Genomic DNA, 12,610 nt, shown 5'->3' on the forward strand with positions numbered 1-12,610 from the left:
TTAATTGTCTTTTTTTTTCCTGGTTATCATGTACAGTTTCAAATTATCTATGCTTCTTTCCTCTTCCTTAGTGTGGATCATTGTGACTGACTGTGTCTTATGATAAAGTGATTTACCGTACTCTTCAATAATCTGAGTCTTCTAATTTTAGGCGAGTTACACACACATATTCTTTGAGATATATGTGCCTTTCTCCTTTCTTTAGGAAAGAAAACCTCACTTGGTTTTTATATGATTAAGTACAACGTTATCCTCTTAAAGCTATTTATAATATAAAATAAACCGTCTCCAAGTGAGTCATATTCCAGGAATAATAAGGTTTGAGGGAGGTTGCTCTCATGACTTCTGTGCTTTATAAAATTTTACAAATCCATGGTTTTCATTTAAAGCTAAAAGGGATACAAAATCTGCTAATCATAAGCTTGTAAAGGAAAACCTGGTCCTCCTGTTTCCAAGGGAAGATGAAATCTAGATTAGGTTTCACCTTTGAAATAAAAGCAAAATCTATTTGAATATATAATCAAAATGAAAAAATTAACAAATAAAAAAAATATATCAAAATGCATGAAGAAATTACCTCTGGAATAGGAAACTTTTTAATTTTCTTCTGTGTACGCTTTTCTACTTATTACCACATGTTTAATAAATATTCAGTATCACTTTAGCAATAAAAATTTACAGGCTTTTTAATTAACCACACTCAGCACAAATGGAACCGAAGATAAATAATGCATTCAAGGTGCAAAAGCCCCACCGTCTGGAACAGTGTTTCTGCTTTGTCAATCCTTCCTCTCACAGACTTCACATATCTTCCATGAGCATTCGTGAGCGTTTACTGAATGGTATCCATGTTCAACTATAAATAAACATTCTGACCTCAGAGTATTTTGCAATCTATCTGCACATCAGAAATGCCTAAATAGTAAATTCATCAGTCAGGATTCTGCTTTCGGTTCCAATAGCGAAAATAATCATAGATAGCGAGATTAGAGAAAGCTACATATGAAGACAGAAGAAAAAAATATTCTGGCACTCCAGGTAGGGTAAGTAGCATTAAAAGATGCAGGACAGCTTAAGACATGTCCCGGGACCCTGAGCTGTACAGTGTTGATGTTACCTAACATCATCTGGGAAAAGAGTTTGCCAAGGAGGCTGATCATTGAAGACGTTGCATGGTGTGCTAGAAAGAATGCTGACCTTCATTAGAGTTTCTCGTTGCCTTTTTGTTTCTTTGATCTTACACCACTCCCATGTCTGATCCCATTGACTTTAGGCTGCTATAAGACAGGACCTACTTAGCTTTATCCTGATTCACAATGGGGACTTGAAAATTCATAACGAAAGGAAGAATTCTTCCAAAACAGCGTTCCAACTAGATGCTCCAGCCTTCCTCCGCCCTCAGCACTGCACCAAGCTTATCTTTCTCGAACAGATTTCCCCAGTTCAGCCTCCCTTCGCAAAACTTTGCACGGTGCGCCATTTCCTACAGGATAAAGCTCAAACTCCTTGTTCCGGCACAAAAACCACTTCCTAACTCTGTCTTCGCCCTTTCCCATGTGTCACTCATTGTTCCCCAAATGCATTATCTGTGTAGGTCATCCCATGACCTTGGGTGCTCTTCTCCCACTTATTTGCCTGGAACACTCATTCTTCAAAATGTAGATCAAATTTCTTCTCTTTCTCCTTTGCAAGTCTTTAGCCGTTCTCAGTTCTGGACTACCATAGTATAATCTCCATTTTTGAACACATGTCCTTGACCTGTAAATACCTCGGCACACACCTAGTCTCTTGCAACACTGAGAATAAGCACACAGCAGCAATCATATATTGTTACTGTATTTTAAGTGCCTGTATTTTAAGTTTTGAGAATGAATAGTAGGCTTAATAAGTGTTCATTAATGGAATGAAAAAATATAAACTGTACTGCGTGGGGAAGTTTTTATGAAATGTATCTCAGGTAAGAAGTGATGAAAAACTCTTGTGATGAAGATAGAACTGGAAGAAACAGCTGGGAGAGGCATTTCAGAGGTAAGCTGGGGAATTATTACCCTGTCTACTGAATTATAAACTAGATTCTCACTCACAATATTATGTAACTATTCCTTGATGAGCATTACTACTCTGATATTTTCAACAAAATCAATAGGAAGCAATTCTGTTAGAAAATCTACCCTATCTATAGAATATATGCAATTACATGGGTATTTTTTCTATTTTAAAAATTTGATATATTTAATATATAATATTGCATAAGTGTAAGCTATACAACATGTTAATTTGATACAGTTATATATTATAATATGGATGCCACTGTAGGGATATTTAGTACCTCTATCATATTACATAATTATTGTACGATGTTGTTGTCAATATTCATTATACTGTGCATTATAGCTCTGTCTTATTTAGTACTGGTTGCAAGTTGTACTTTATCAGGATTTGATAAGACTTTGTATTAAGGAGAAAATATCTTTTATTAATACCTTGGTTTTTAAATAAACAAACCAATAAAAGATTGTCTTAAACCTAAACTCACATCATTATTGTATTATTCCTTTACCTTCTTTTGCTGGTGGAATGGTTGGAGGAAAAGTAGGTGGCTGAGTGGGAGGTGATCCTGTAAAAGACAAGGAGAAAGAACATCAATTAGCCATCTCATTTGTATTGAAGAAAGGCAGGTCATGGAGTAATAATTCTTTAGGGGACTCAATGATTGGGAAAGCTCTCTTAGAGAATTTAGTGACTGCCATAAATCAGCTATAGCCTGTGAAAGCTGACTCCATTCAACCTCTTAGCCTTAGACGGAAGGCTTGAAATGCCATTTGCCACGGTTCAGTTAACCCAGCAGTCGTTAATGCCATCAAACTGTCAACTACAAAATGATTCTAATGCTGATTTAAGGCAGGAATCCTGCCAACCGATTTCACATCAGTCTCTTGCTGCTTTCACCCATGTAGTAAACTTCATTTCTATTCTGCCTAAGTCAGGACTGACCATCAGTGCTTGTTTAATAGCACTGTCCCCCTTCTCAACCAGCATCCCCAGGATGTGGTCCCCAGTGGAATCTGATTCACTGTTCTGTTCAGACTGTATCTGGAAACTTGCAGCTCTGGGGACCAAATGGCAGGACATTGGGATGCTACATATCAGTTCAACCTGGATGATGCAGGGTGAGAAGTCCGTGGAGAATGTGGAGGTGTAGTTTGGTTAAAAGACATGGACATGGTCCATCAGAACCAATATTTCTATAAGAAAAAATATCAAAGACATGGATATGGTCCATCAGAGGACTATCATCCCAGTTCATGTGGCAAGTTGCTAGGAAGTTATGGCATCATTAAGCAAACAGCTTAAATATTATTCATATAAATGTTCTTTCCTATTATTATTTGACACTAAAATTTAAGAAAAACTGAGAACATTCTTGTTTTTCCAGTTTCATATGTGGTAAAACCCTCAATTAATCATAGCCATCCACAGAGGGGGGAGTCCAGCCTCTAGAGACAGTGAGTGCCGTGTAGCTGGAAGGATTTGAGCTCAGGCAGACTGGTTAGTTGCCGGGAATGTTGTAAAGAGAATTCCTTCCCTGGCAGGAAGGTTGGAAGAGATTAATTTTTAGGTCTCTTCCAAATCTAAGAGCCAATAAAATAAAATTGAATAAAACAATTCAATATTTTAAAAGAATGAGGTAACAGAATATTACTGATATGGGAAAACCTTCAACAATTATTATGGGAAATGAAGCAAGTCACAGAATACTGTGATATGATCCCACTGTGAAACATAAAAAACTTGTGTCTCTCTGATATATGCATCCATCAGATACATATTGATATATTTCTATAAGAAAAAATATCAATATATCAGTTAAACATCAATACATATTGATATAGTTATAGATGCATATATATCAGGTAGATTTATAAGTCTATATATGCATCAGATAGACTTTTTTTTCAGGAGATCAAGCTAGTATAAATGGATATTTTTGGGAATAAAGAATGGATAAAAGGGGAGGTTGCCAATGTGCTTTATACCTTCTGTTTCATTATTATGACTATATATCACTTTTATTGTTTAAAGACAATTTTTAAAGCTAAAAAATTTCAAAAGAAATGATAAATAATCTTAATGCTAAAAATAGGATTGCAAAACTTTCTTTAAACCAACACAAAATGCCATGGAAGCCAGGTTTATTTATCTTAAAATCTGTGGAGAAAGATTTGTGCATCTTCTTTAATGTAGAAAATTAAGGCATCTCCAAAATTCAGTCAATAAACAGGAACAAATCAATGGGAGGTTATGGCAGACAGATCAATACGTTGGGGCAGAACACCTGCTCAAAGGACTCTTGGGAAGGGAGAACAATAAACTGGTGACACATGTTTACATTCCCTGTGTGGCATACAGATGGTCCTTGTCCTCAAGTATGCGAGGGGCTGTCACACAGAAGGGGCCGTGTTGATCTATCTGTGAGGCTTCAGAAGGTTGCACTAAAGCCAGAGTGTGGAAGCTGCAAAAAAGACAGATGTCCCCAACATGCAGAAAACACTGACATCAAACACAGCTATTCAGACTAACCCTGGGTTGGTAGTTAACAGTCATGAGGTTAAGATTAGGGAAAGTGAAGGAGAGCAGAGGTCACAAACTCAGATGTTTTTAGAGGTCAGGCAAGTAATGAATAGGAGCCAAGAACCAGCCCAAATTTTAAGACGTGGCAACTTGAGAGAACACTGTCTAAAAGAGATAGCAGTTATTGGTCTCAGCAAGTTAGCAGCACCATAGGGTTCTGTGTGCCCTGTGTTGTCAGAGCTTTAGAATTTTCTAAGCATTTTAAAACTTACACATACATGTATATATGGCCCAAAGAAAACATTCTGACCCCTTGGTCATCACTTAGTGTCTTCCAAGTGATGACCGAACGTACTTGCTCAATAAGATACACATTGAAAAGCTGTTCACCACCACTGGGCTAAGAGAGTAGGAGTGTCATTTTACTGATGAACAAAAAAGCAGCTCAGAGATGTTGAATTGCCTAAAATAAAAACACAGCGCTAGATAGGGCTCCAGCTGAGCCTGTTTGATGAGACATCTTGTGTACCACCAGGCCTCTAATAACTTTAAAATTATAGGATCCTCTATCCATAAAACAGAATGCCAATCAGCAACAAGAAGCAAACTACTGATACATTCTACAACAGGCATGAACCTCAAAAACATATGCTAAGTGAAAAGACGCCAGATGCAAAAGATGACGTATTATATACTTCTATTTATATAACATGTCCAGAAAAGGCAAATATGCTACAGAAGACAGTCAGTTGCCTGGAGCTGAAGATGGGCCTGGGGTCTGGGGCCTGGCTGAGCAGTGAAGGAGGTCCTTGTGTTGATGGAAATGCCTGACGGTTGGGTGGTAGCAATGGGCGCACAACTGTTTACATTAAAAGGTACCGAATTGTATGCTTAAAATGGGTGAACTCCGTGGTATGTAACTTACACCTCAAAAATACGTGTGTATTAGAAGTGATGATTATTTCAGTTATGAAATGAAGTCTTTATATTAGAAAAAATTAGATGATTCCATTTATTAAACTTGGACTGACGGTTTTCGAAGGTCACACGTCGATGATTTCCTTCTGCCTGTCCCAGATCAACCGAAAGACGGGCTCCTAGGCCGGGGAGCTCTCTAAACATTAGATAAATTGCAGAGGGGCGTCCTCCAGGAAAGCCCACTGCCCACCGCCTCTTCAGACACAAATCCTCAGGGATTTTGAGTTTAAGTTCAAGGTACTGAGTTAAGTACACAAATGTGCCCCTGAATTCACTGCAGTTCAAACCCTTTTAGTGCTTGTGGCCTCCAGGGTCAGGAAGCCCTGATTAAAAAGCCATTCCAAGAAGCTGACCCCCTCCTTGCTCTTTCGAACATGTAAAAAGTGCTTTGTTTTAATTTTATACTTTTGCCTTTCCCTTTAGTGCATCAGATCTGCTGCCAACTTGGAAAAAGTACAAGGGCCTCTTAAATAGGCAATAACTTTAAGGCCAGCCAGTTGGAACATGTTGGCTCCCTGCCCTCCCGCATGGCTGTGGTAATATGCCATTGTTTGAATGTCAGGACCCGGTCCTTAAACTTCATTTCACACTCCACATACCACAAATGTTCCTTATGGATATAGATCACAATATAGGTCATTGTTCCAAGCACTTTGCCATCAGACGGCCTTACAATCCCTTGTGAAGCATCCGGAGGACAGAGGGGGAAACACACACACAGATGACATCAGTGGGCTACACACAGTGAATTCTGGGACTGGACGGGAGGAGTAAAAATTGGATTACAGATATTCCTGGGCAGCAGTAGCTGACATTTGTCTAACTGGAATAAAGGTTTCGAACCAAAACAGGATGCCTAAACACTGTCCATGGAGACAGGGATCGGGAGAGAAGGCACCCGACTTACGTGTTTTTTCCATTATGCTCACGCTGGGTCCCTCAATTTCCTGGAGCTTTGTGTAAACACTGATTTTATATTGTGAATCAGGCTGAAGTCTATAGAAGCAATGCCTGCTGGTTCCTCCACCCACAGTAGATTCTTGCTTTTGTGTATCTATAATAAAAAAAATTAAACACATACATAATAAAATGTTAAAAAAGCCATCAGTAGATTCTGTGCTTCTAAAATGCTTAATATGCATTAATACTCAGATAACTCCTGAATGGTTTATGCTTGTTTGAGATGTTGTATCGTATAATTGGTTATAAAAAGAATCACTGTCTCATGCACATTTCCATTTATATCATTTTTCCTCTAAAACAATTATGTAAATTTCCCTCTGGATTGATTTCCTTCCAATTCATAAGTTGCATCCATCTAGTCAAAGCCTTATATAGTTTTATTTCTAGAAATTCAAATACCAGTGTCAAAAAATTTCATTGATTAAACATATCACATAGTATTTACTGGTTAAAAAATAAAACTCATTCAAAGTGTGATCTGCAGTTTATATTTAATAAACAGAAAACATAAAAACAGAGCAGTTGCTTTTATAAAGTGTGAAATGCAAAAATGTTAAGTATTGACTTTTACCTAAAGTATAATACCTATTAAATTTAAATCTATATTTTAATATATAAGAACATAACATACATATATATAGTATATTATACATATGTCAGAACAAACAAAACATTTAAAGTTTTGTTTATGGACAAATCCTGCCTTTTAAAAATATAAATAAAGCCATTTGCTCAGTGAAATTTAAAGTTTATTTTATAATTGTGAGTATTAAAGAGTATCAAAAGTGAACTTGAGAATATAATGTTTAGTAATATATATATTTGTTTGGAATGAATTAAAGCCTATCTTAATCATTTCTTTAATGAATGTATGTTTTGCAAAGCGATGAAATAAGAAAATTGTTAAGGAGTTTGTGAGATTATATGCTGCCGTGAAAGGTACTCGACAGTAAGGAGATGTTAAGAAGCGTGCTCTGCTTTGCTGATTGATGTCCAAGCGCAGTCTGGCTTAGAATCCCACAAAAGTGGCTTCTTACTAACCCTTAAACACAACTTTGGGGCCTCTTGCAAGCTTCTGTGAGCCAGCTGTGATATAAACACTTCCCAAATCCTATGTATGATTCGTATTTATCTATCTCCATAAAAGTTTCCAGGGACTCTCTTGGAATCCATTCTATAGAAATGTGCTTTCCTGTCATCTCCTCTATTTCTTATGGATACTCCTGACTTTTATAGACCCTTGACAGTAAGAATACAAATGGGTTTTACTGCTCAAAAAACAAAACAAAACAGAAAATCCCCCACAACTATAAACCTTTGGAAAACTGAAACGAGTATGGTTTGATTCCCAATACTAACAAAGAGGGGTTACATGAATGGGGCTGGATCCATGTTGCTTTTGGCATGTGCGATTCAGGTCTAATGGCTTTGCCTTAAAGGAAAACATTTAAACTGATCAAATGATGCCTAACTTCCTCAACCCCTTATTTCAAAAGCAGGGGCTTAATTTACTTTTTGGAACAGGGAGAAAGGATTCTGTCTCTGCGTCCATTCTTAGGAAGCGAGGCTAACTACAGGCTCTGGGTTGTTATCATGGCGATAATGATGCCATCAACCTGACTCACCAGAACATCTTAAGAGTAGTTCCTGAGATCCACAACAAAAGACAATACAGGGTCCAGGATACTCTGTTGAAACTTTATGATATAAATGCTTCCATTCCCCAAGTGTCTCAACAATCATAACTTTAGTCTTGAGAATAGATTTTGTTTTATGATCTTTACTTTTAAAGGTAGGCTCACCACTCTGCTGTAACTCTCTTTGTTAATAGATGGTGCTGCAAAAGTGACATTTCGACATCTAAAGATAGAAGACAAGTTGAGCATCCTTTGAACTGTTTCCTTTTAAGCAGACTGAAAAGAAATTCATCAAGTTATGGAGATGAGGGAGGGGATATTACAGGTGGTATATAAACACATGAACTTGAAGGGAAATGCTATGCCCAATATTGGATGCCAAGTCAACTCAAAACAGCTGGAGAGAGACAGGACTCCTGAGCATCCGCAGAACTCATGGAGACTCTCATGTGGTTCTGATTCACCCAAGATCTACCAGAAACCTCCGACTTTGGTCTGTCCTACTATTAACCAAAAGCCTACAATTTAATCTGGCAAGTGTATGACTGACTCAAAAACAGATTTTATTTCAGTCTCTTCTGAGAGGATCTTATCCTTCTGGTAATCTTTTTCTTTTTGGGTCTTGGCTATGAAAAACGTCATAATATTTACGTGGGTATAGAACATCTGTTGTTTTTGCATGATTTGCATCTAATCCCTCTTTCTTTGAATCTGTTCTTCCCCACTCGTGGTCTTTATGATTTTGGAGGAAAAAAACCCAGAAAGACAACACCCCTCCCTTTCCAGATACAGGGGTGGAAGGAAACCAGGTCCAACCAGTGCATTTATTTCATACCCTTGAATTCAGTGACAGATTGGGGGGCATCTGAAACAAACTGCACCAACGTGATTCAGTTCTTGGACTTTTGTTAGAATTGAGAAAGAGAAGCTTTTTCTTTCTTCCATTTTTTTTTAAATATAGACTGTTACTGGAAGCTGGGAAGTTGTAATTCTGGATCTGACTGGGGCCAACTCACAGAATCTGGTTGAGAATAAAGGCAGAGGAACGGAGACAGAAGAATGAAGCAAGGTTTAATCTGAATGACATTTTTTAACACCTAGATCCAGATGTGCCTGAAGCCAGATACTTCTGAACTTTGCAGTACACTAGCCAAGAAGTTGATCCTTTTGCTTGAGTCCCTTTTATCTGCATCTTTGCCATTTACAAACAAACAGAATCTGAATAATACAGCCTTGCTACTTTGTTCACAAAACCCTTGGAAATGTAGAGGTCTCACCTGAGAGAAAAACCCCAAAAGAAGACATTTTAGAGAAACTGAAGACCAAAGAAGAGAGTTGACCGGGAATTACGGTTATAACAGAGGTCTCGTCACTGACTTCATTTCAAAATACAAGTGAACATGACCGAACCACAGAAAATATATTTTTTTAAAAATTAACAAAAAAAATCTGGAAAATGTTACCTGCCAAACAGTAGGAATTTGTCAGAGGCATTCAGAAATAGGTCAGCCAGCCCTGGCTGGTTAGCTCAGTGGTACAGCATTGGCCTGGTGTGTGGATGTCCTGGGTTTAATTCCTGGCCAGGGCATAAAGGAGAAGCGCCCATCTGCTTCTCTACCTCTCCCCTCTTGTTTCTCTCTCTCTCTCTCTCTCTCTCATTTCTCCTCTCACAGCCATGGCTTGATAGGAGCGAGTTGGCCCTGGGTGCTGAGGATGGCTCCGTGGCCTCGCCTCAGGTGCTAAGAAAAGGCTTGGTTGCTTAGCAACAGGGCCACACCCCATATGGACAGAGGATAACCCTATGGGGAGCTTGCCTGGTGGATCCCTGGTCAGGGCGCTAGAGAGTGTCTGTCTCTGCCACCCCTCCTCTCACTTAATAGGAAAGAAAAGAAAAGAAAAAAGAAAAGAAAAGAAATAGGTCAGCCAGGGATAAAGTTCTTCTCCATCACTTGGAAAACTTAGGTCCCATTTCTCTCTAATATTTCCTTGGGATGCAAATTTAAAAGTCTGCAGCCACTGGGAGCTATTACAGAGTTCAAACAGCAGGAACTCCGGGACTCATCAGGTTAAAAGGGGAAGAAGAAAGAAACAACCCAATTCTTCCCCACTCCAAAGTAGAAAGACTATTCCTTGACCTAAACTATGTAAGTTAAAATATCTTACCATAATCCTCACTGCCGTCTCCGCGTTCAGCCACCACCCCTAACTCTCCTTTCTGAGGCTGTCAATTAGAGTCTCTTGCTGTCCAGTTGGTTAATGATATTCAGTGAGACTACTGGGTAAATGAGACGTAGGCCAATTAGGCGCATAAATCTTTTCAGTTACAAATATTGATGAAAAATAGGTTTGTTCATTCTTGTTTAATTGAGACTATAGAGTCTCTGTTAAAGAGGTTTCTGGCAGCCTGAAAATTATCCTGAAGGAGTACATGTCAAGTTAACCTGAAGATAAGAAAGAAATGTGGATCTATATATATATTTTTGCTAGCAAAGACCTTGGCTTCAAAAAGAACTTATTGAGGTTTTGGATTACCGGGTTGTTGCCAGACACATCGATCATATCCTCTGATAAGAATCCCATTGCTGTTTTGCAAATATGATAAATTAAAAGCATTTAGTTAAAATACTCATGGATTTCACCAATTCCACTGATAAGTCAGTTTTTATACCATTTTATATCAATCTACATAATTATAATTTTTATGAAAGATGATAAATATGTTCCCTCATGTCAACTTCTTAAGTGTTACATAAAGATAAAGGAATTATGTGGTCATTCAGGACTGTGATTTTTAGACTTATTGTTTTGTAAAGCTAAACAAATACAACTAAATGTCAACCCTTCCATATTAAAGTGTCAATTAGCTAGTCATTTAAAGATAAATAAAACATAACTCAAGATTTTATACTTGTTTCTCAAATAGTTGTAAATCTTTCATCCACTGTGGCTTAAGCTTTCCATTAATCATGTTAAATACAACCACAAAATCCCTGTGACTTGTCTCGACTTTCCCTTAATCAATGTTCATTCTGGATTAAAACCACTCCCTTGTGTTTAGCCCATGTCAGGCTAAAACAATTCCCAGGGATCACACACAAGCAATCAAGGAATTAGGGGTTTAGCCCATGTGCTGAGACAATACTGTGGTTGGGGTGGGCACAATCTCTTCTCATGGTGTTCTTATTCTATTCTCATATTCTCAGCATATTTCCAAATGCTCTGAGCACTCTGTGCTCACAAACTGTGCTTTTCACTGTCAGGATTAGATCAGAAGTGGGATTTTTGCATTTTGAATGTATTTATAGCCTGTGATGTATAGGCTACTAAACCCAGTCCTACCTACACCCCCAAAATTTGCTCCTTCTGCATTTAAAAAAAAATTTCTTATTGATTTATTTTAGCCAGAGAGGAAAGGGGAGAGAGAGAGAGAGACGGATAGTATATGTGCTGCCGAAGCGAGCACAAGAGAGAGACGGATAGGAACATCAATCTGTTCCTGTATGTGCCCTGACCGGGGATCGAACCAGTAACCTCTGCTCCTTGGGCCAATGTTCTAACCAACAAAGCTATCCCTCCAGGGCTCCTTCCGCTTTTGTGAAATAGGAAAACCATGATCATTTGTCCAGAAAGAAAAAAAATTAACAATTTTATTAACTTGAAAGATTAAAAAAAAATCACTGGGATTCTCTAGTGTCTCCCATAGCCCCCCCTAAACTTAACAAGAATATATATATATATATATATATATATATATATGATATTTTTTTCTATTGATAACACAAATTTGATTACAGTAATTTTCCTTATTTGATCTCCTCTTCTGAGTATTATCTATGCTGGTAATGTGGAAATAAATTTAACATTTCCTAGAAACTCACTTTTTGGGAATCAGACTTTTGTTGTTCTTGACATTGTAATCAAATAAGCAACATTTTTAGGAAGCCAAATCCCACACTGTAGGTGTGTGTAAGAACAGTAATGCTGAGGAACCTGCCGGGATAGCACAGGTACATTATACTATCTTCTGAATGAGAGTTTGGTGCTCAGCAATTACCCCCAGAAGCAAAAAGCATCACTAAGGAAAACATTGAAGTCAAACCTGGATCCCCACTAAATAACCACCAAACAAATAGCGCTAATTTTAATGTATATTGATCCTGGTTATTCTGATCCTACAACTAAGAGCAGCTAGCACTTCTCAGTTGCTTAATGTGCGCAAAGCACAGTTGCAAGTTCTTGACACAGATTTCTCTCAACTTAATCCTGCACAGAATGCCACCAGATCAGCACTACGGTTCCACTCATTAACAGAAGAGAAAGTGGAGGTTGGAGAGGTCCCGTATTTGGCTTACCCAGCCCGTCTAGCTCCATATCCTGCAAGATCCACAACACAGTATGGCCTCCCCAACAACAGAGCTCTTGCCTAATATTATGGGCATGTTGTCCATAGTGACGCGCAC

The 12,610-nt window shown here is 38.1% G+C and overlaps 1 protein-coding gene across 3 annotated transcripts in view; it reads right to left on the reverse strand.

Annotated features, from left to right (window-relative positions):
• COL14A1 (collagen type XIV alpha 1 chain) overlaps positions 1–12,610 on the reverse strand; it is a 210,668-nt gene that overhangs the window by 92,518 nt on the left and 105,540 nt on the right. For all 3 annotated transcript variants that reach the window (XM_066265751.1, XM_066265750.1, XM_066265752.1), the window contains exons 24-25: positions 6,458–6,604; positions 2,561–2,617 (exon numbers count right to left, since the gene is read on the reverse strand). In XM_066265751.1, the coding sequence (XP_066121848.1) occupies positions 2,561–2,617; positions 6,458–6,604 (204 nt within the window). The remainder of the gene's footprint in view (positions 1–2,560; positions 2,618–6,457; positions 6,605–12,610) is intronic.

The sequence above is a fragment of the Saccopteryx bilineata genome, chromosome 3, assembly GCF_036850765.1.
Source record: "Saccopteryx bilineata isolate mSacBil1 chromosome 3, mSacBil1_pri_phased_curated, whole genome shotgun sequence".
Taxonomy (NCBI): Eukaryota; Metazoa; Chordata; class Mammalia; order Chiroptera; family Emballonuridae; genus Saccopteryx; species Saccopteryx bilineata.